This window comes from Symsagittifera roscoffensis, chromosome 4, assembly GCF_963678635.1.
Source record: "Symsagittifera roscoffensis chromosome 4, txSymRosc1.1, whole genome shotgun sequence".
NCBI lineage: Eukaryota > Metazoa > Xenacoelomorpha > Acoela > Convolutidae > Symsagittifera > Symsagittifera roscoffensis.
Genome location: NC_087065.1, coordinates 10,557,088 through 10,581,347, shown reverse-complemented (window position 1 = coordinate 10,581,347; position 24,260 = coordinate 10,557,088). Strand labels below are relative to the sequence as shown.

Genomic DNA, 24,260 nt, shown 5'->3' with positions numbered 1-24,260 from the left:
ATCTATGTATGGACAATTTAAAACCATATACCTTCTCGGCCTTCTCGGCTGTCAGATAACATGGAAAAATTGACAAAAACAATTGTGTATGCTTTTGGTAGATTTTTGGTGGTTATGCTTGATTTGAAAATAAACTGAAAGAACCTGTAAAAGGCAAATTTCCTCCAACTAAACTATTTTTTCCTAAATTGAACTTCCCAATTTTGCTTTTATTTTCTCTACAAATCAGGATTAAAAATGTTCAGGTGAAAACTGGTGTTTGGGATATTTTCGAAGAGTTACTTGTTTTTGCCGCAGAAATCCTTAGATTTCCAACATCTAAAAACTTTTCCCTCAAATTTTAAGTTTTGCGGTAAGCAAATCTCCTCAACTGATTGTTGCAGTAGCCGTTTTCTGACAAAGGTCTTTTCTGTGCAGACTGTTTAAAAAAGTAGATTGTGGACGACCTAAGTTTCATTTTTTCCAACTAAAATCAGGTATGGTTTGACTGTGCTCGACCTATGTTTTAACTTTCTCGAACTATGTTTCGACCTTCTCGACTAAAATTGTTAACGTTTCGACTCCCTGGACCAAAATTGGGTATGGTTCAATATATTGAAATTGGGAATACTGCAATTGCTCGACTTTGAAATTTAAACCAAAAAACGAGCACCTCGAACAACAAAAAACGAGCAAAAAACGGTTTACAGATGTTGCTTGTGTGTTATTGACTAATAAACTATACATTAGTTTTAAGTTTTTATCTTTTGATATGACTACAATTTTAGTTTGTGTCAAGCACAGTAGAGTTATATTGCTTTGGCTTGAGCTCTTATAAGAGCAACTCTTGATAGTTTGAGTACAGCCGAAATCTACCTACGTCTCTGCTTCTCAACCGAAAGGGGACTGTTTCAATGATGAACGTCATTCTTAACTAGGTTCACAAAAGCAGTTATCCGCAATAAGCTGAATAGCTCGTATATGGGACCTTTTCATCCTCAAAAATTTTCTGAGAAAATTTGGTTAAAAAAAGCCGACTCATTAAGCAGATGATTGCAAAGTAGTATAAGCAACTTGAAAATAAACTTAGCATAAAGCATTGTTAATAGTCAAGGAAACGCCGATGACTTATCGCAGAGACGTTGCTGCAGGCACAACCAAAGATTTTAGTAAAAGCGTAACAAGCGCTTGTGGCCTGAATTTGTGGTAAGTCAGGCACATATTGGTATCATAAAAATGATCAGCAAAATGGGAGGTTTTCATGGGAAGCGTTTTATCTTTCCGTAAACCTGTTAGTAAGCCTCTGTTAATTCACGCTAAAACTCATAACAGCTGAAGAGTTTTCAGTCATGTGAAAGTCGTTATTGACTTTACCTAGTCTTCAAAAAGTGAAGTTATTGCAGTTCTAATTTCGAAGAGACTACAGATTTATCAGATCAAAGTGGTTTCAAATTAGATCCATTACTATCTCAGTTTCGTCAGTTTCATAAAACTGACTTCCTGTTCGAAGAGTTGATACAGAAGAAGGTAATTTATAGTTTCGTATATGCTGTTAGAGAAAATATCAGCGCTATTCTGATCCTCTCAAGAATGTAACTTCTGCAATTATTCAAGCGGTGCGTGTTAAAGTCAAAATATTTAGATAAAAACAAAAGCGTTTTCCTTGTTTTCTTATTTTAAACACACTCGACGTGTTTTCCCGGCTTTTTGCTTTCAGGTTTCTCTGCTCTCTTTTTACGACAAATCGTTTTTCTTAAAATTTATGATATATTTTTTCATCAAGAAACTACTATTTAAAAAAGACACCGCTAAATCTAAATTTAAACACACTGAAGCCTGCTTGATCTATGTTTAAAGACAAGGGATCGAATAGCTCTTTATCTTTGCTTGCAAGTTCAATACAGTTTTATTTTGGCGCTTTTCTTGTTTACCAAAACAATCAAACTAGAAAGCAATCAAAATATTTTTAGTCGTTTTCTGAACTTCCGTTTTGATGTACAGAAGATTTTTGTTTGTTTTTATCTGATCCGGAAACGTAACAAGACATAGGTCAGTTGTTTTTCAGACAGATTCGTGAGACAGCTGTAATATCCTTTTAAATTTTGATTTACTTGCTTTCACCATTTATTATCTTATCCGTCTAATCACAGAAAAAAGTATTAATAACGGCATCGGATAGTATTAACTGTGACCAAATTGGTTTAATTTTTTTTTGCCTTACTTTCAATTTATCGAATACTTGAATCAATTAGTTAATTTAGTTGATCACAACCAGGAAAATAATCTCTAATTTTTAGTTTCGTTATGCTGTAAGCTCCCAAGTTTCGAGCTATCGACTCTGGGTGCTTGTGAAGTGGTGTTTCAAAAAGAGCTTCCTCCCCCCATGCACCGTCTCATTTCTCGATTTCATTGACACCCCGTCTTTTTCTATGTTGCCGATTTGCACAAAGTTTCAAACCACTTCAAACCACTTCTCGAGGGGTTGGTTGAGGATTTTCAAAGAGTTTTTGAAAATTTTTTCGACTGTTTTAGGTTGACCACAATGATTATTAGACCTCCCCAAAAACGATGAACAACCTACATAAATAATGACAAAGTTTCTGAAACGCAGCCAAATTTATGAAGAAAATGCCTCAAAATGACATTTTTAGTCACTCTTTGGAAGTTTTTGATTTAAAAAAATGCGTTTTCTCGACGCGCGCTCCCTCAAGAATTGAGTATATATTGACGCCAAATATCTATTTGCTGATCAATTTCTGTCATTCGGTTCTTTTCTCACGAGGCAGCCCCCTCTTTCAATCACTGTCTGGGTTCGTAATCTACTCGACCACTGTGTCCAAATAGAGGCGGCGACTGATTAAATTCACTCCTTTTTTTGAAGCACTTAACCAAATTTGAATGCTTTTGAAATTACTAAGGGTGATTTTGAGGGTAAAATCATTTACAAATTTTCAATCTAGAGAGACTATTCAAGGTGTCAAGGTCATTTAACCCTTCAATAAATTACAAAATTGGACTTGAGATGCTTGCTCAAACGTGTGCTTAAGTAAATTTAAAATTTTTTAATTGTTTGTTACTTAAAATTACTTTTTTCCCCAAATGCTAACCAATTATGGTCAGAACAGATTTTCACAGTCAAGCGCAGAGTTCTGGAAACACAACTCTAATTTAGCTTTTCTTCGAAATCGCTTTGGGCTTCAAAGCACAGAATAAATCGATTTGATTGTGGGTAAAATGCCAATATTGCCCGAGGCTCAACGCTTAACTAGTTACAATTTCTTGATACGCAGTCTCTTTGAAATTATGAGGATATGGCTCAATTCACAAGAGTCTCTGAATTAAAATACAGAGGATATATTTTGAAAGGAACAAATATAAATAGATTAACTTCCCAGAAGGGTGGATGCGTAAAAAAGATTGCTGATAACGATGGCGGTGGTTATTTTCTTGCGTCTCGTCGGAACCGCGGGTGCCTCGTGTAAAATAGAATTGAAACAGAGCTATCTTAATTTAAGCACCCCCCAGGTGCCCAAAACGTGATCAAGTGAAAAATTAATCTGGATAACCGATCAGTCAAAACAAACCATGTTTTATATACCCCCTAACCTCCCCCGGCATTCGACCCCAACCTTGAAGTCAGTTCATTTTGAGTATTTGAAGTTTTCGATGAGAAATTATTTTGAAAATTTTTTTAAGGGGTTGTCCGTTATTTCTCATTAATTAGCAAAGCAAGCAAGATTTTCAGCTATATCCAAGTCAAATCATCAGTTTATTATTTATTAACTATTTTGCAGTAAAATCAGTTTGTTTTGATTGTTCATCTCTGTTTCAAATTTTGAAGCTATTCAAAAATTGGTTACTTATTTGGATCTACTTAACCAGGGGCGGATTTAGGGGTGGGGTGGAAATTTGACATCTTGGTTGAAAATTCGGCAATTTAATCTACTTAACAACCCCCCTGTCTTGAAAGGGGGGGGCAATTGTTAAGTAGATTCACTTATTTTAAAATTTCGACAGTAATTTTTTTTTTTTTATTAGTGATGCGGTATTTTGGCTTTTCCGCTTAACTTGAAGCATTAAGTTTGTTTGGACTATTATATTAAAGAGGTCTTCATGTTTGCTCGAAGTTTGATCACATTACATATTGTTTGTTACTCTTTATTGTGTCAATCAGAACCTCCATACATTTTAAGAGTAAGCCAACCAACCGTAAGTGGGTATGATGTCTACATTTTATAGTCTAAACTGGAAGCAGCGAACCAGTTCTAACTGGCTTTTACTTAGCCCCGCCTTAATTTGATTAACCAGTTACTGAAAGGTTCTCTTCCTAGAATCGCTAAAAAGCCAGAAATTTATTGGAATTTGCCTTTCAAGTGTCCAAAAAAGGATAGAGCGGAATTTAAATTGTTTTCTGATCTCTGATTACAAGCTGTGTCAAAAAACTCATTTGAGTTCCAATGTATTTTATGGCTATTTCGTTTACCTGAGGAGTTAAAAATCAACAAATCGCCCTGTCCGAAGGAAACCTGAGAAAAAAGAAGAAGAAGCCATATATTGTTCATTTTATTGTAGCTACGCCCTGATACCTGATTTAAATTGGTTCTTGTGCCAATATTTGTCATCCCCTGGGAGTATAAACGGCAGCGAACCGAACATTGCTTGTCTAACGATTGAAAAGCATTCGAGAGCAGTTGGGCTACGGCTGATTCATGATAAATGCACCATCTGAAAGAGACATTTGTACTTTTAAATAGCCCTGATTCTTATTTCCTTCGCCCACGCTAGAAAACGCATGTTACACTTGCGAGCTGATATTCAGTATCTCACGAAGTAACTATTTTATTTTCTCTGTTATTTTTTACTTCTAAAATTACTCAACAAGACCAAATAATTGGGGATCAAAACTGACATTGAAGCCAGAAGCTTTCGTGGCAAAAGTACCTGGATAACTTGGTAATGATCCTGAATGGGCGCAAATAAATTAATATGGGAAGAATTTCTGAAATTGAGGGCAGAAGAAGCACAGGAAAGGGAAAAGCATTCAAAATACTACGTGAGTAATTTTGTTCTTCCGACTTTCGATTGGAAGCAAGTTTTGGAGCGGTTTGATATATCATTTTCGGGGACGGAATAATAAACCCTTTTGCATGAATTTTTACAAGGAAAGAAGACCGCTCGTACAAGGGCAAAGCCCTGAATGTGCCGACCGCCCTTCAAAATCTATGGAGTAGTGTTCTCGCTTAACAAAAATCAGAAATTTTCAAAAAAATATATATATATTTTTTTTCAGATTGTTTTGCGAAAGTTATCCCGCCACTCGCTATGTTAAGTACAAAGTAATACATTTAGCATATAGCTAAGTTTTAAATAGATCAAATAGCATGCCTCAACTTACTTTTGATAGATTTCTAAGGGGGACTTAATCGCCGCTTACGCTTTACTAGCACAAAATATATCGCTCCTTAACTAGCCCAAAATGGCATGCTTTAGCCCCATAACGTTGCAAAAAAGGACAACAGGTGAAAAATTTGAGCTCAAGTCGACAATACCTTTTGGCTGATATAAAAAATGTCCGACTAAAATGGCTTATTAAAAAGTAAAAGTTTGTCTGGAGAAAAAAAACGCGTACAGAGTATTCGACAAAAGACAATTCAGACGATATGAAATTCAGACAATTCAGCCAAAAGTTTTCAGACAGAGACAAATCAGCCAATATTAGTTACCGCCCCAATTGTGCCAACTAAATGTCTTTTTTTTTCGGGCTGAATTGTTTGATTTTATAATTGGCCGAATTGACTGTGCGCCAAAAAAACACCCCGTGCACAAAAACTCCGTCACTTTCATCAAAATTCGGCACAAAAAGGCCTAATGTTTTACAACAAAAAACTTTTTGAAAACTTCACCTGCCATTACTTTTTGCAAAGAAAGTCAATTAAATGTTTAAAAAACTGCCTGGTGAAAGCTTCCAGCTAATTATTATAAAAAAAAAATTTCCGGTGCATTTCGCGTGGGCAAAGATGAATTGAGATCGATTTTGATCAGATTAAAGAGCTTAGCCTTAAACATTTTGGTATTAAAATTATAATTAACCAATCTAAATTAACCAACTTGAAAAATCACTTTTCTGTTTTTTGATGTTTCATTTTTCTAAGCATTTTGTCGAGTTCAATCAATTTTATTTGCTATATTTTTTATTTGCTGGTCCGTTTTATTTGAATTTCATGCATCAAGAAAATGTCGGAAAATTGGCAATTGGCTATTTCATGATAATCCTGCTCGATTTATTTTTCTTAATGCGAAGCCAAACTGTCTCACTGTTTTGACTCTGTAGTCATTCCTTATTTAATTGAGACAAACTATTTGCTCTCAATAAATCAATTTTTCGTGCCTTTTTGGATTTATTGGATTGAATCATGATATTCAAATAAACTTCAAAGATTTTCAATAAAAGTTTTGCGAAAACTTGATTTCTTTGGATGATTTTTTGTATCAAATTATTTCTATTAAGCAGTATTAGTAATTCTGCTTTTTTTATTACTAATTTTTTTTTAAGCAGCAACAAACAAATAATCGTATTGAAATCACGAATTTTTTTTTTCGAAAGCATAGTTTTAAGCATTAATCGGCCAAACAAATTGACTTGAATCATTTTGAAATAGATTTTTAGACACTAAACTTGGCCTGTAGAGACAACTTTTGAAACTAAATTTAATAGATTTTAGTGGGGTTCCGATAGATGTTGCTGATTTTTTAATTTATGTTGCTGATAATCATATGAATTTTAGAAACAACCAAAAGTCATTCAAATCAATTTAAATGAATTATAGCCACCTACTTGGATCTTACAGTTTCAGGGCAACAAGTTTTCACATGAAAAATTAAATTAAAAATCGTTTCAGATAGCAGATAGTATCTTTCTATAAGGTTATATGAACTGAAATATGATGTAAGAAAACTTCAACTCAATCCTTAACGTTTTCGTCAGCGCCAGATGATACACAGCCAATTTCTGGGATAGAAGACAAAAATCGAAACTGCAGTTTCTTTGTTTCTCTTTTTGCAAACTGAAAACATTTCTGTTGCTTAATTAGGAAAAAAATTTAATGAATTTGATTGCAGTAGAAATCTTTCTGTCGAATTATCATATGATCACTCAAAATGGTTCATCACAGAAAGTTAAAACAATCGTTTTTTCAAAACTCCTAGCGCTTTTTATGTTTTAATGAAAAAATGTGCGTTTTCAATTTTCTAAATGAAAAATTTCTCAAATACTTTTTGAAATTTTTATTACGACTGAATAAATGACCAATGACTTTAAAATTTCTTTTCCTATTTCTTCCAAAATATTTTGCACTATAAATATCTATCAAAAATTCGAGAAACAGTTTAAGCAAAATATAAAAAAACGTATCGATTATAATTCTATCTTAAGTTCTTAGCATAACAACTATCGTTAAAGTTTTTCTTGATCATTTTGAAAAATGACAAGCTTAACTTCCTTGGGCTTCATTGTTTTGTTTCAAGAAAATTAAATTTGCAGTAAAGGAAGTTTTTCAAAAAAAATCTTGTTCAAAAGACCGAAATATTCTGAGATTATTGATAGTAGTTCGTTTCGACCACTCTACAGGAATGTCAAGGAACTAGGACAAGGTCTGAAGTTTGTCTGAAACCTTTTGTCTTTTTTAAAACTTTTTCCGCTTATTAAAATAACTGCTCGATAAGGGCAGAGCAACAAAAGCTGTTTATCAAAAAATTAGCGCTTCTCAAAAATTCACAGCTTCTAGGATACGCATGTTAACAACATTTTTTATCATAAAATTGATCTTTTGCTTTTAAATGGCTACTTAGATCTTGATTCATAAATTTGGTCTGCAATTCTTACGCTTAAAATTAGCAAGCGATATCAAATGCGAGTTTTCTGTTTCCACTTGAAAACATTGTTTAGTAGATTCCTTGAGTTTTTTGATGAATTAGTTTCCAATTTACAATATTCCAAATCTTATACAGCAAGTTTGGTCGTTTGATATATACATGAGGAGATAACATACAACCTCTACTCTCTTTTTTTTTTTGCTGTATTCAGTTTTGAGATTGAATGCTTTGTACTGGGGATCTAGAATTTTTTTTGTAAACAGCTTTTCTTGTTTAGCTCAACTTTTTATGGCGTCATTTTGTTTTCGGATTAACATGCTTCAACCTAAGTGGATTGAAAAAATTAACTCTGGGAAAATTTTCCACACTTTTTCCACAAAATAGAAACAATTGCCAGCAAACAGGAGGAATTTTTGTAGTTTAAGTTTTTTTGGAATTGAGTTTATTGAGTTTTTCGTCCACCTCTTAATTCTTCCGTATTCATATTTCTATCACACCCACACATAGTGTTTGGTCCACATAATCAGTGTTTTATCCATAACAGGCTAGTTTCTTTGCCTATTTTGAATTTAGTACTTAGGAGAAGATGACTAGCCGTGATGTTTTTTTTGTTATGTTTTAAAAGTACTTGGACATTGGTGGTGTAACGCGTTTTTAAAATTTTCGACGGATTGAGTTTTTGGTATGGATTGTTGTTTTTTCGATGATTTTACACTAGACTTCTGTTATGATTGAACCCTGAGTTCCTTAATCACTTCTTTTTGAGTTGGCTTAAACTAAATTAGTAATTCACATCTACTGATCTTCGAATTGTTTGACTGAATGTTCCTCACAAACTTTCGTTTGATTGAACAACAAATATTTTTGCTGGCCAAAGTTTTTAGTTTAATCAATTGGATTTTATCACTCGAGGTTTAGATTTTTCATCAATCAACCCATATATCAAGTTGATAAGCTCAACATTTGAAGTGACTAAGTACTCTTTGGTAAAAACATATGTGATTTTTTTTTATTTAAATTTTACTTCGTGCAGGATACTTAAAAAAACAAACTGCTTATTAAAAATTGCTCAACTCTATTCAATTTTGGAAATTTCACTCTACAAGACAAAATGACCGATTTTGAGATGCGTTTTTATCTTAAACACTTTGAACTTATGACTCGAAAAAGTAGTTCGTAACTAGACAACTAGACAAAACTTTGGGTTTATTTTATAGAATGATACCTCTGAATTTTGTTTCGCTCGAGAAATCGATGAGTTGATAATCAAACCAAGTTTTGAAAAAGCACTAATAGAGATTTTGTTTTATTACTATGTTGTACCTCCTGTGTATCTAATTGCTATCTCAAAACAAAAACTGAGTCTTGATATAAAATTATTAGTTTCCAGTTTTGACTTTTCAAACAACTTTTTGTCTTTTTTTAAACTAATTCTGCTTATTAAAATAACTGCTCGATAGGGAGAGAGCAACAAAAGCTGTTTATCAAAAAATTTGCGCTTCTCAAAAAATTCACAGCTTCTAGGATACGCATGTTAACAACATGATTTTGTCATTAAATTGATCTTTTGCTTTTATATGGCTACTTATATCTTGATTCATAAACTTGGTGTGCATTGTTACGCTTGGTTTAGCAAGCGATATCAAATGCGAGTTTTCTGTTTCCACTTGAAAAAATTGTTTTGGAGATTCTTTGAGTTTTTTGAGGGCTTAGTTTCCAAATTATAATATTCCAAATCTTATACTGCAAGTTTGGTTGTTTGATAACATACATAAGGAGATAACATACAACCTCTACTCTGACTGAGGTTTGCAACCCAATCGGGATCTCTTTTTTTGCTGTATTCAGTTTTGAGATTGAGTGCTTTGTACTGGGGATCTTGATTTTTTTCTGTAAACAACTTTTCTTGTTTACCTTAACTTTTTTATGGCATCAATTTGTTTTCGGATTAACATGCCTCAGCCTAAAAACTATCTCTGGAAAAACAATTTTGGTTTTTCCCATTTTCGACAATTCTGTGACACTTTATCCTCGAAAAAAATAATTGCAAGCAAACAAGAGGAAATCTTGTAGTTCAAGTTTTTTCCATTTTTTTTTCAATTTCTTGACTTGTTTGCTTTCATATCATTTTCTGTGACACAATCGTCGGTCTATCGTTTGTCTTTTTGCAGTTTTCCACTCAGTGTCTACTGCCTAAGCTTTCTAACAGTTTTTATTGTTTTTTAAAATCTGTTTTGCAATTCTTGTAAAGGTGCAGATTGAAGAAGAAACAGATGAAGCGTTTTTTGCCGATTCTTACAGAATAGTTTTGACGTTGATGAAACAGAACATTGTTAAAAAGCAAAAAAAAATGAAAAAAAATCAGAAAAATTGAAACAAAATTCACCTACATGAGTTATGTTCACAGAACAAATAAAAGGAACCATATCTTTCAACTCACCGTGCAAAAATTTTCTTAATTGTTAATTCAGTCGGTTTTTGAGCTGCTAAGGAAACGGGATCTTACATTAGAGCAGCAGTTCCATAATTTTTTGGAGCAACTTGCATGTTAGCTTGAAATTAGCAGCAAAATCTGAAAACTTCAAAAATTGCAAAAGCTTACAGCTGCATTCAAAATTGGTTACATAAAAATTGCTACCTAATTTTGGTAAAAAATGCGATGTTTTTTCTTCCAATTTGTCTGATTGAGGTGCATACCTTTTTTAAGATATCTGATCATTTTTTCATAATAGTTTGAAACTTCATAACCTGAAGACGCGCAAAATAATGCGATAATATTTGTTGAATTACCAATTTGAAGCGTTCTCAATTCACAAATAGTACAAAAAAGGATGTTGAGCATCTGGTAATTAACTCAAGCTAAAGATCACTGGGTTTTTAAATATGATGAATGATTTTGTTTAAACCACTCAAGATGTTTTTCACATGAGATGAATCATCTATTTATAGTCCACGTGATTGAAAATTTTACGATCTGTCACTTCGTTTTTTTTGGACTTTGCTTTCCGATTGTTGTTTGCTGCGCTAGTTTTTGTGTAATCTAGTGGAAAAAAAGTGTATTATCATAATTAACGCTTATTTCACAGCTTCATTGATTGTTAGTTTCTTTTCATCTCGGGTCGAGGTGCTCAATTTTTGTTTCGACTTTCTCGAAAAAATTTCGATATATTTCCAATTTCTCGGTCAAAATTTGGTATGTTTCGACTTTCTCGACCCAATAAAAAATGTTCAACTTTTTTGACCCAGTTCAGATATGTTCCTAATTTCTCGACCAAAATTCGATATGTCTTGACCGAAAATCTCGACGGAAAAATTGTAAAGGTTTACAAATTGATCAAGTTTTCTCAAATAGAGTTGATTTTTTCTAAAGAAAGAGTCGAAACAAATTTCTCTTGAGAATCAAAGATATTTGAGGCCTTAAAAATCCCTTAAAACCCAAAAGATGAAGTATTCTTGCCAAAAACAAGTCAATAATGTTTTACTAGCAAACAGTCGATTCTGTTTATTGCTTTATTTTAATGTCCTAATTTCACGGTCTCGGAATTTTTCAAAAATTCAACGATATATGAGCATACGATCTTTACAAGCTTGCGATTGAGAGTAAAATCAAGTTAAAAAGTATTCATAATTTGACTGCATCAACGCATTAAAGAACCAAAAGTAAAAAAAAATCAATGAATACAAAAAAACTAGAGCATTCCAGAATTGAAAAACCAGTGGGATTACGAAAACAAGATTCAGTCATTTCAATATATAGAAACTATGATGGGTTGTTGGTGGGTGGTTCAATTTTCTTTTATACAATGATGAGCAGATATCTGAAAACGTTATGGCAAAAAGTTTTAAAGGACAAAAACATCTAAATTACTGGAGCGTGAAAAAACTGCAAATTGAGCAGCTTGAAACTTGTATTTACACTTATTGGTATAACTGACTGCTTATCCAAATATTTCGGATAGACTGGAACTCAGAATAAGCTTTTCTTTTTTTTTACAAAAAAAAACACTTTTTTGTATTCAATTAATAAATCGCCACCACAAAAATATTCGTTTGTACAGTGACCGGTGTGGGAGCTTCTAGAACGACTTTTTTCGCAAAAAAACGAATTCTAACAAGCTGATTTTCAAATTAAACACAGATGGACTGCGTCCTTCAAACGGGCAGAGAGCTTTGTTTACAATCTTTTAAGTACTCAACTTTAGTCAATCCTAAATTACTGCAATTTCGTTTGAAATAACTTCTCAACCCCCACTGAAACAAAATCAATAGCCATCCAAAATTGATTCAAAACAAGCAAAGGACATGCTAAAATTTTTTGAAAGCAGTGCAAAATTTTTCATAAAACAATAATTTCGTTTCTTTCTTGGTTAAATTTTGAGCGATTCAGTTGTTAAAACAGTTTTAAAAAAGTAAGGAACAATTAAATTTTTTTCCTTGGCAACGTCAGCTCACAAATTGTAACCATACAAAAAGTGACTGAAAAAGGAGCGGAGATCAGTGTTATTGTATTTTTTTGCATTTACTTGATTACTTGCAGAAATTGGGGAGAGAGAGAAACCAATTTAAATACTTTTGAAACTTGCTAAAAAAACTTATTGTTGATATGAATTTTCAAAGTGTCCCCAAAAAAGCACGCACTTCAAAAAAAAATTTTAAAATTTGATTTGAACAGAACAATTTAGAAACCTTGGCAATCTGGCTGAAAGAAAGACGATATCAGCTGACGGAACCTTGATCAGAAAACCTATTTATATTTCGATAAGACAGGCACTCAGAGATTTTTAAAAAAGAAGATGGCGGGGTCTTATAACTATGCCAGTAAACTTAGCCCAAAAGTGTAGAGATTATTTAAAATTATAGGGCAAACAAATATTAGTAACACAAATCTACATTTAGTGACTCCAGTAATCAAAAAAAGTTGATTAGTTTGAACTATGATCACACCAGAACCTCTTTGAATTTATAACATTAATTATCTACGCAATTTAGAGAAAAACATTGATTTTTTTTTCACATTTTCACGGCTTAAATTTTTTTTTCTCCAAAGTTTGAGAACAGAGTCAGTGTGCTTTGGCAAGAGCTCAACTGAGTATCTTATAAAAGACTTTGAAGGAAAGGTACACGAAATTTAGTTTTGATAAACCCTATAAAACCGGTTCTTTTAAATAAGCCAAAAAAAAATTTTTCTTTTCAAACGAAATTCCATGGAAAAAAATTTTGCAAGAAATTCTTCGCTCTTCCTGGGTTTTAGCTATATGAATTTTTGACTTTTTAGTGCTCATAAGCATCAAGCTCAAACCGAAGGAGAAGTTTTTTTCAAATTAAATTGCCGAAATTATGCTGCAAGCAGATTTAGAAAACTAACAAGAACTTAGAAAAAAGATTCGTTCTTAAATGATCAAACCCAAATTCAAATGATAACAAGTAAAACTAACAATTTTAGCCTGATCAAATCGCCAAAATAAATAGAAATAACCAAATAAAATTTTCGCTTAATTGTTTCTTTGTTTTTCGACACGGTTCAGCAAAAAGAAAAATTTGGAACTAAATTTCAAGTTCTTATCCAGTACTTCAAAATAAATTTACCTTATAAATCTTTCTTTCCTTCAAGTACGGGATAAACAAGACTGTAAAAACTAAAAATTTCAACTATCTTTTGATTTAAATTATGTCATCAAACTCTATCAAGGCACTATCAAACCACAGTGTTACAATCCATGAACGATTGAAATTTCACCCCTCGACTTATAGCGTATCTTTTTGAATCATTGCTATAACTTGATCTGAAATTTCAATATCAAGAAACCCCATGGACCTTGTTCTATAAAAGCGTATAGCTAATCAACAATCAAACCAAACCTAATGTTTGGGTATAACGCCTGTATAGATGAAAAATTTTTCTTCTTCAAACTAAAAAAAAGCAAAAAACAAAAATATTCAAAGAAAGACCATAAATTATCAAAATTTTTCAGTTCATTGCGCATTTTTTTATGCTCAAACCACAGAAAATTTAAAAAACTTCAAAAGACTTCTTTTTTGATTGGATTCCGCAAAAAAAATTTTGGCTGGATATTTCTACCAACAAAACAGAAAATTTCCAAAAAAAAATTTAAAAAAAACAACATTTTTTGCAGATTTATTTGATCTTTCGAAAAGGTTTGAATTGTTATTTCTCATTAAAATTTTTGGACAAACGCGAATGCATGGTGGAACTGTTTAAGCAAACGCAAATCCATTGATGGAAACCTTCTTAAAAATTGCATCCGAACAATAGTTATTTTTTTGAAAGGCTTGCTGAAAACAATTACCACAAGGACTGGTTCTGGTCCATTATTGTTCAATTTAGGTCATTGATTTTCGAAAACGACTATGTAGCGCTTGAAGTTTTGGTACGCTATTTGGACCACTGTACTTTATTAGTACAATGTTCGGTAAGGCTTCATCTCTTTCTTCGAAGGGCGATCTGAGCCATTGCAAGTTTCATAACAATTGCTTTTCGGACCGAGAATCAGTTGGAAAAAAAATGAATTGAAAGCAAAATTTATATTTTTTTGGCACAAGTTTTGATAAACAGAAGTAAGAAACTAATCGTTTGAATGAAACAATCGTTAGGTAGAAAAAAAATTGACTGGGCGCTGTTTTTGAACGCAATTCAACCCGATTTTAATGTTGTTTCTAGAAAAACAGTTGAGCTGCGCTTTGGAACGACCGTTTTTCAGGTACCAACTAAAACAACTGTTGTACTCTGCGTAAAAGCAAATCATTTGTGGGATTTAAAACAGAATTGAACTGAAAATTGTCGCACAATTATATGAAAATCTTATTAACACTGCCTTTAAAATTACCGACAACTAATTTTAGAATTAGCACTTTTACAAAGTAAATTTTTTGACAAAAAATTGCTCAGGTGCTTCTCTTTAAAAATTTTGTTTTGTTTGATTTTCATCAGCAATTTTACTTCAATATTTAAAAACAAGTCAAAAGCGTGTTTTATCAATGAGAAGTAATATGCAAATTATACGCATAAAAAATTGCCGGGCGGCCCTGAAAAAGGAACAGCAAATAATCTAATAGCGCGGACTTTTTCGATGGTATCAGTTTTCAAAATTTGCAGTTTTTATATTCTCGCGCTAATAGATGGCGTCAATTTTTCACTTTTTGACTGGAAATTAACTGATCAAAAAATTTTTGAGTCGATATAAAGGCAATATTGGCTTTTTTTCTCAACTCAATTCAAGTCACAACCTGACTTAATGTTCGCTTTAACAGATGTTTTTTACGCTGAAATTTTCCAATTTTCACAATTATTCTTATAATTGTTGATTTTGAACATATAAAAGTTTGTCGTTTTTTCTACTGAAATTTTTTTTTCGCAAGTGAATTAATTTTTTTAATCTAAAAAGATAACCAGTTTGTGATTTGAAATAAATTTATTTAGTTTCTAAGGTTAACCATATTGTTGTCGAATTTTCCTAAGCTCTATTCTATGTTCTATTTTTTTGTAATACAATAAATATATATTCAACAAGACTGCACGAATCAGGGCGAGGCCCTGAATGTTCCGACTGCCTCTTAAGGTCTGTCGCGCAGTAATAACATGAAAAACTTAAATGTAATAAAAAATGAAAGTCAGAACAATAAGAACACGCAACTCGACTGGAGAATAAATATAAATATATAGATACATATTTTTTGTGGTGTCGAGTTGCTTGTTCTTATTTCGGCATCTTAATATGATATATTTTCTTTAGACACAATGTGCAGACTGCAGATAATTAAATTAGCGACTGTTTTAATCAATACGGTTCACTTATCTTAATTTCAGGAACGTGCTGAAGATGCTGCTGTTGCTTACAAATTTATTCTATCAAAGCATGCCAAATACAGAAGACATGGAGGAGGTGCTTTGTCACATGGATTCAGGTGCCGCAGTTCTTTTGGCGGATCATATATGGGAATATCTTGCAGTACCATACGAGACCGGTCACAATACAGCAGTCGCAGAGGCACGCTGCTCGATCTGGGGAACTTCGCGTTAAATCATTGCTCAACAGACGGTAATGACGTTTTCTAAATTAACATTTGCATTGTTCGCCATAATCGATGAGCGCTTTGCGTAAGTATTATCGTTCTGAAGGTGACATCAGCATTGCCTAAAATGGCGATAAACCACAATAATTAAAATAAATGAAGTGTTGTTTTTTGAAATGTAAATGATGTTTATTCAGACAATGACACCGAATTGTTGTCGGTGGGAACGGGTGACTCAGATAACAGCCAGGGAGGACACTTTGACGACAGGAGTCTTTCGCAATCTCCTGTGAATCTACTGCCTCACCTAGCCATGAGTGACCCTAATTGTGGCATGTTGAAGATCCAATACAATCTCCACGTCAACTATGACATCATCAATATCGGATACACTATTCTGCTCTCATTTAGGAGCAGGAAAGGTACTTTTTTTCAGTTTCACCATTGTTTTTTTTGACGGAAAATTGTCGCGGACAACTAGTAGTTTGTACGCATATCAAATCAGGCTGCAAAGCATGTTTTCTGCTAAGATCAAAAGCCTTAAACAAAAATGTTATGATCCAAAAAAGAACATTTCGGACATGTTCGACTGAATTGTCGAATTTTAGATCAGCCAATATTTTCGTCTTTTGGGCAACTCTTTGGTTGAAAAATAATATTCGTATTTTCCAAATGTTTTGCTACAATTCCTATGCAACATTGCTTACACTATCGAGCTTGCGAGCGTTTTTTTCTAACCTAACTCGCAAATAAAAGTGTTCATTATTTGGTGGCAAATTGTTCATTATTTGATGGCACTTTTGCTATAATCACAATCTGCAGCATTGGAAGTTTCATAGCATCTGTTTTCTGCTCTTTTTGGCTAGTGTTTGTGAGCAAGTAAGCGTCCGTGGCTGGGTGACTAGTGAGTGAGACTCATAATCTCTTGGTCGCAGGTCGAATCCGAGACGCAGCCAATTTTTTTAAAACTAATTCAAAACTCATTTCTAATGTTTATGATTGCAATTTAAAGAGCTGATTTTTTGTCGTATTCTCCCTAGTGTTTGGAAGCGCAGCCTCGGTGTTTAATTTCATGTAGATTGTGTAGTTTTGTTGAATTATAAATTATTAAGAGTCGATGAACGTATTTCAGACTCTTAAATAGGTCGCAATGATTTTTTTCTGTTTTTTTTTCAGCAAAAGTCTTAAAAATTATTCAGGCTCAGATTTATTTTTTCGCGGTTTGGCTTTTGATTTTTTTAAGTTCAGTTCATTTCTTTAGTTAAAAGGAAGGTTAATCTTTAATTAAATTCTAGGACTTTTAGATTCGGAAGTGGTATTTGGTTTTCAGATTTCCCAGCGAAATAAAATTCGACTTATTGAACCAGTTTTCTCATAACCACAATAAAGTGTTCTAGAATTTCAAAGAACTTTAATGCATCTATATTTTTTTCTTCTTTCAAAAATCAAGTCAGTATTTCTTTCTGTTTTCTTGCGTTCAATGACTCTTTTCAAACTGTCTGTATGCTATTTTTTTCACTATATTTAGCGGGATCTTTTGAGGAACACAGGCCTTCTTTGGTGACATCATTGGACTCCGCAACTGACATTCTAACAGCCTCAAAATCTTGTAAGTCGTTGAGGTCAATTTCTATATATAATTGTTGTGGCAGCTGGTCTGTTCAAAATGAATTTTTGTGCACAGATATATCTGGAGGAGTGCTGGACATTCGGCGGTACGAGTTAATTGAAGTTTGGTTCCACTGGGGAAACGATGATTCAAGAGGATCGGAACACACTGTCAACTTCAAAGCATACCCAATGGAGGTAAAGATTAACTAACAAACAAACCTCATTAACAGAGTGCGGTCAGTATTTAGACAACTACGTATTCCTACTCGTCAGTACGCAGACAAATACTAAATCAACCAATCAGAATCGAGATGAGAAAGCAAAGTTACGAAATAAACAATTAATACTTATTACTTTCTTTTTTGTCTCGATTCTGATTGGTTAATATATTATTTGTCTGCTTACTGAGGAGTATGAAAACGTGGTAGTCTAAATAATGCTACGTAATCTTCGATAACATAGCGCATTTTGATTGCGTTGCGGAATAATTATTTTATCGAATAAAAAATTCATAGTTCTGTTCAGAAGTACCAAAATGATAAATCGGTGAATTCCCATAGGTTCCAATAATCATAGGTTCCAAAATGAAAAATCAGTCGCATAAGTTCCAAAATTTATCTTGTTGAATTCTGATTGGTTGAAATTTGAGCCAACAAATTTATGGATTGATTGTTTACTGTTCAACCAGCATAAACTCAAGCTGTAGAATAGTGACCGCCGCAGCCGCGCCAACGTGTTGCGAGCTTGCCACCAAAGGGTAGGACTGTATACGAAATTTAGAGAAGGTTATCGCCGCGACGCGCGCGTAGTGCGCCCACCGGCGACCTTAAACCGAGACTCGGCTAATTTAGTCTTTTGACCAAATGAAAAGATTTGGACCTTATGCGACTGCTTTTTTATTTTGGAACCTATGGGACTGGTTTTTTATTTTGGAACCTATGAATACGCACCGATAAATCAGTCCCATTTGTACCAAAATAAAAATCAATCGCGTTAGTACCAAAAATATTCAATTGGCCTAAGACTATTAAGCCGACTACTTTAAGCTCTTGGTTTAAGGTCGCCGGTGGGCGCGCTACGCGCGCGTCGCCGCTTTGCGGCGATAACCGGCTCTAATTTTCGTATAGAGTCCTACCTTCTGTTGGCAAGCTCGCCACACGTTGGCGCGACTGCGGCGGTCACTATTCTGCTGTTTAGTTTTCTTCTGTTTGAACAGCAGAAAATTAGTGTAATAATTTGTGGTTCACAATTCGACCAATCAGAAATCGAGTTGAATAATTTTGGTACAAATGGGACCGATTTTTCATTTTGGTACAAATGACCGTTGGTACAAATGGGACGGCACCATATTTACTTAGGTGCAATTAATCCATTGGAACAGCGATGAGTTCCCGACATACGAGGAAGCACTGGGCTGTAAAGATGGAGTTGTAATCACAAGTATTTTTGTACAGGTCAGTTTGCTTTGTATCAGTTACAACTTAACAGTTGCTTTTACATTCAAAATTTCCCATTTTCAGGTTACTTACATTAGTTTTCATGTTCAGATAGGCAGAGAAAACCACGGCTTCAATTCATTCCTGGAATTTTTAGAAGACATTCATTTCATGGTTGGTATACTCAGAGAGAACTTTATTCAGTTTTTATTTAATTCAAGTAAATTAATGTCCTGTCCCCCAAGACAGTTTTAAAAGTCAAATTTTGAAAGTCACTGTACTGGAGGAGGCTCATACAGGAACAGAACAAATATAGGATGAACGATTGTTTTTGATCTGTTCTACAGATGAGAAGCAAGACGGTGAGTGAGCCGCATTGGCTGAATCCGAACTGCTTCTTGCCCTCTGGAGATCTGAGGGACTACTGGTCCTACATAGGATCCACCACTTTTCCCCCAATTTCAGAAGAGGTCACGTGGATAGTGTACAGATACCCCCTTACGATGTCCCCAAATCAGGTGTTCTTTATTCTTCGCATTCGACCTTGGTATCGCTACATAACATTTGAGTCATTCGACGTGTTTTTGATTAAGTGGCAATGAACGTAGTGAAGACTCTACTCTTATATAGGCAGTTTTGATTTTTATGGTTTTTTAAGGAAAAATCTAAGAATTTGATTGCGCCCAGTTTTGGCTTTTTGGTTTCTTTTTCATTTCAAATTCATTTTCTAAAAGGAAAGCAAATTACGCGCTTCATTTGCGAAAGCCGAAACAGCGCAAAAAAAATTGAATTAATTTTAATTTCGTAAGTGGATTTTAATTTTATAGATTTCTCAGCAAAAAATTCAATGAAAATTTACCTATTGATCCAGTTTTCTCTAATTGGGCTAGGTTTATAGAAAAAGTTTAAATTGCAGGATTTTAGGGCACTCATTGCACTAAAATTGCACTCATTAGGGCACAAAATTAAACAAGACTGCTCGTATCAGGGCGAAGCCATGCACGTTTTGGCTGCCTTTTAAACTGTATGGAGTTTTCGTTAAAAAAGTTGAAGTTTTCAAATATGCGTTGTTTTTTTTTGAAAATTATCCCCCACACGCCATATTAAGAACAAAGTAATGTATTTCGCGTATAAAGAATTTAATATTAGTCCAAATAGCATGCCTCAATTCATTTTGGAACGATTTCTAAGACGGATTTAATCTCTGCGTACGCGTTTATAGCACGAAATATATCACGCGTTCATTGTCTCAAATTGGGAATCTTTAAACCCTCATAACTAAGGTCACAGGTAAAACTTTTTTGAATCTGAGCTCAGGACAGCCTTATTTTTTGGATGATGAAAAGTTCCGTCAAAAATGAGTTGTTCAAAACTCGAAATTTGTCTGGAGAAACAAAACCACCATGAGCACAAATATTCCGTGATTTTCTCCTTAAATAATCGGCATAAAAAATTCAATATATTTCCTTCTGCTCCGCATAACCACTTTGACGTCATACTTTAAAATTGAGTGTTCTGAACATAAATTGCGTTTCCACGCTACTCGCCTGAATAGAGAACGATGTTTTTTTGTTCTCATTTGTTTTTGCAGTTGGGATTTTGAATGGTCCAATTGAAATATATTTTGGTGTTCAGGTCGATGCCTCATTTCAAATTAGTTTTCTGCATAATTTTTCTTTTGGTTATCTTTAAATAAGCGAAGTTTAGTGAGGGATAGTTTAATATTACGACTATTCTTTTTTTATAGCCTAAGTCGCAAATATTGGCTCTACTCTTGGTGGCACATTTACATTTTGATAGTATGTGCTTTGACATTCGAATCAAAATAAGTTAACACAGTTAATGTATTTTTAGTTCATCAAATGAACCCTAAAAACAACATAACAATCATGAAAACTCGATTTCATAAATTTTTTAACTCAATATATTTCGCAATTTTTTGAAATGCATAATTGAAATGCTTTTTCAAAATGCTGTTTGTTAGCATATATAGCTGCTTTTTTTCTGACTAGCATTTGCCGATTTTTAAGAGTTCGTGGCCGAGAGGGCAGGGCGTGAGATCCCTGATCTCGAGTTCACAGTTTCGGAGCCAAGGCGTAGCAAAGTTTTACTAATTCGAGGCTTTTTCTATTTTTTCTTATTTCACTTCATAAGGCAGCTTTTTTGTCGTGTTCTCGATAATTTTTGCGATGCGCTGCTTCGCCTCTGTGTCTAAAATTATATTTTCTGCCTTGGAATTTTGCTTCCCTGCATGGTTCTCGAATAAACGTTAAAAATGTTTCAGATGGCACAGTTCCGAACACTACGTGCATTCACGCGCGAAGATCTTCCTGGCTTCACAGAGGGACAAATGTGCGACAACTTCAGACCCTGCCAACTGTTGGGCGACCGAATCGTCAAATCTTCATTTGCCTGAATGACTTAATCTCTGCTACTTTACCTTCTCTGCCTAAATTATAGTTCAAGTGCCGAATATGAAACACCGAATTAACTCATAATTTAAATTATTTGTATTTGATCAAAGAATAATAGTATATCTAGTGGTAAAAGTTTAGAATACATTCTCGTGAAAAATTATTTGTCCGAAACTCAATATTAGATAGGATCCGCATTAAACAGTATAGCAAGGATAATGCGAACTAAGGTGTGAGATGTTCTAATTATAATGATTTTTGATATGCAAATATTTAGTTATTAAGTTAGCAAGTTGCAAATATGAAACAAGGATAGCCGGTAAACAGGTCAACAGTTTTTGAAGAAAAATGACTAGAAAAACTAAACAAAAATCATTAAAAAAATCAACATTTTTTTTGCAGAAATTTTGAAGTTTTTTGAGTGTCAAAATGGCGTTAATAAAGCTCCAAGAACTAATTTTGCTCGAATTAAACTAAAAATAGGCTTAAATAAGCTACCCTGAACGGCCTAAATTAAGCTTAAATAAGCATGCTCGCTCGATTTGCTCGCTCTAAATAACACGAAAAATCAAAACTTTTGAACCGTTTTTTCTCAACGCAGGAAAAAGTTTTTGGAAATTGCTTAATGTCATTCGAATCAAGATTAGAAGGGCTTGAATTTGATTTATCACTCGATCCATTCAGATGGTAATGCGTGGAAAACAATGAAAAAACTTACACACTTAAATTCAAAGTTTCTCCACATTTTTCAAACGGTTGAAACAACAAGATCTAAGTGCAAATGAGAGCAGCTTTGAATGTTTGGAATTTTTAACTCTAAATAATTTTGTTTTGAGATGCGGACTAAAATTTTCAACATAAAAGGAGTGTAATCGTAAATTGTAGCCCCGCATAACCTCTTTTTTTGATGTTTGCGCGGAATTATATTTCAAGAGGAATGAATTTGAGCATTTGCATTTAGCGATTGAAAATTGTTCGCTCAAAGCCAATAAGCGCGATGAATGAATGAAAGACTTGTAAACCCGAAGCATTTTTTTCAAAAAATGGTTTACAAATATTAAATTTTATCCGTATCCGGAGGCCTTTTTTTGAATGTGCTTCTGATTTTGTCAACTGGTTTTTGGTGACTCAGCGGATGTTGTGCTATGTAAATGGTTTTTTTTTAGACAAGCCGACCGTAGTTTTATACTGCGCAGCAAATTTTTTTCTGAGGAAAATGTTAATGTGAATTATGGTGTCACGTGTAGCAGGTAGTATTGACGATTAGAGTGATTGTGATACCATGTGCTTCGAAATTTAATTACCAATATGCTAAAAAAGTTAATCAAATTAACCGAGGAAAACGATTGCCTCATTCACAAGTATTTGAAACATTTTCCTATTCACAATGTTTAAAAATCAATTTATTTCACCATTTTGTGCAATGCGAAATTCATGCCCGTGCGATAAGCAAGGGTATTGCAATCGTTCACTAGATTTTTTCCCGTAAGTAACTTTGGCCACAAAATGGTCAAATGATAATCAGCATGGTTAATTACACGAAGCAATAGTTAATATCCCGGTTACTGTATTGGTCTTGTGTTTACGTTAAGAGTTGCTTTATTATTTTATCAGACTCAAATATTTTAGTAGATTTTCGGCACATAATTCATTCGTTCGGCCTTAATTCTTGCGGCTTATTTCCCGAATGTTTTATCTGCTATTTTTTTTAGTTTTGTTGATTTTATAACAATTGATCTCCAACAAAAAATTTTCGAAAAAAATGAATCACCCGTACCCAGTCTGGCAGTAAATTTTGAAAAAATGAAATTTTATTAAAATCAATTTCTGTGTTTTTTGTTCGATTATCATAACGATGTGACATTATTATCCAGCGCATCTGAGTGAGACGTAACACGTATGCCAGAGACGACAAAGGCTTGTATTTCGAATCCACCTAGATTCTGTTTGTTTGCAACTGCAAGACCTGTTTTCACTTTGCTTTAAGGTAACGCTTTAAAAAAATTAATGGAGATGAAAGTTGTGTTCTTACCCGATTCAAGATTTTTCAATTTATTTGAAGCAAGATTAGACTATTCGACTCCGGCAAAACTGCTTCATAAAATTGGTCGTTGGTCATGTTATATTAGGTACCGTACAGAAATTTCAATTTAAGAAAAATTGCTGTTCTCATAATTTGGACATATGGAAATCGTAAGGCTACTTTTTGTAACTATAAATGTTTCAAAATTGTTTACAGACTTAAGTTTGTCTTCAATTTTTTTTCATTTTTTGCAGCATCTATCAAAAACTGTTTTCAAAAAAAACTCTCTAAAAAATTTGGATGCAATTTTTCTTTTGCACCTTGGTAGTGGCTCAAATCAGTTTTCCTTAAAAACTGTAGAAACATATTTAGTAAACTTCTGCGTTACTATCTTTACCATAATGTTTTTTGCTTGGTTATCAATACATTTTGCTCATTCGTTGCATTTCGAAAGGAGTATTGCTATTTCGGGAATCAATTTGGCTCTTTTCTAGCTCCCGCTCTTTTGATTTCTCTAAAATTCGATTCAAACCGAAGCCTATTTAAATGATTATATTGTTCCCAATTTCAAAAAAAAATCAGCGAGCGTGATGTTAATTAGTTTTATTTTTGAGGGGTATAATGAGAGGGACTAAATCAAAGCTTGTAACGTTAGTTAAATGGGCAATATTGGAGGGCTTGGCATAAATCATAAATCAAAACAAGACTGCTCGTATCAGGGCGGAGCCCTGTATGTTCCTACTGCCTTTTAAGTTCTAAGGAGAAGTAAAAACATAAAAAAACTGAATGTAATAAAACATAGCTAATTGAAAAACATTGACATTTTTTTTGTAAAAATCATCCGCCTACACGCCATATACAAAAGAAAGTGAGAGATTTAAATCCTATTAACAA

General features: G+C 33.6%; 2 protein-coding genes across 13 annotated transcripts in view; one reads left to right on the top strand and one right to left on the bottom strand.

Moving 5' to 3' along the window:
• Window positions 1-24,260, bottom strand: part of LOC134845287 (unconventional myosin-VI-like) — a 238,167-nt gene that overhangs the window by 72,172 nt on the left and 141,735 nt on the right. The window lies entirely within an intron of this gene.
• On the top strand, window positions 1,407-21,464 carry LOC134844637 (carbonic anhydrase-related protein-like). 10 transcript variants are annotated; one of them, XM_063861426.1, is made up of 10 exons: window positions 1,407-1,506; window positions 4,085-5,032; window positions 15,677-15,908; window positions 16,080-16,304; window positions 17,411-17,491; window positions 17,567-17,688; window positions 18,852-18,947; window positions 19,041-19,103; window positions 19,277-19,447; window positions 21,214-21,464. In XM_063861426.1, exons 2-10 carry the CDS (start codon window positions 4,946-4,948, stop codon window positions 21,343-21,345), a joined length of 1,209 nt encoding a protein of 402 aa, XP_063717496.1. In that variant the 5' UTR covers window positions 1,407-1,506; window positions 4,085-4,945; the 3' UTR covers window positions 21,346-21,464. The 10 variants fall into 10 exon arrangements, with proteins under 10 accessions (XP_063717496.1, XP_063717494.1, XP_063717493.1 ...); XM_063861424.1 differs by having other exon boundaries at window positions 1,485-1,595; window positions 4,054-5,032; XM_063861423.1 differs by lacking the exon at window positions 1,407-1,506 and adding an exon at window positions 1,511-1,595 and having other exon boundaries at window positions 4,018-5,032.

Bases quoted from the DNA above. Each gene is read 5' to 3' on its own strand.
- LOC134844637 (XM_063861426.1), top strand. From the start codon at position 4,946: ATGGGCGCAAATAAATTAATATGGGAAGAATTTCTGAAATTGAGGGCA. The intron at 17,689-18,851 runs GTAAAGATTAAC...ATATTTACTTAG, and splicing joins TCAAAGCATACCCAATGGAG to GTGCAATTAATCCATTGGAA. The intron at 19,448-21,213 runs GTGTTCTTTATT...AAAATGTTTCAG, and splicing joins TTACGATGTCCCCAAATCAG to ATGGCACAGTTCCGAACACT.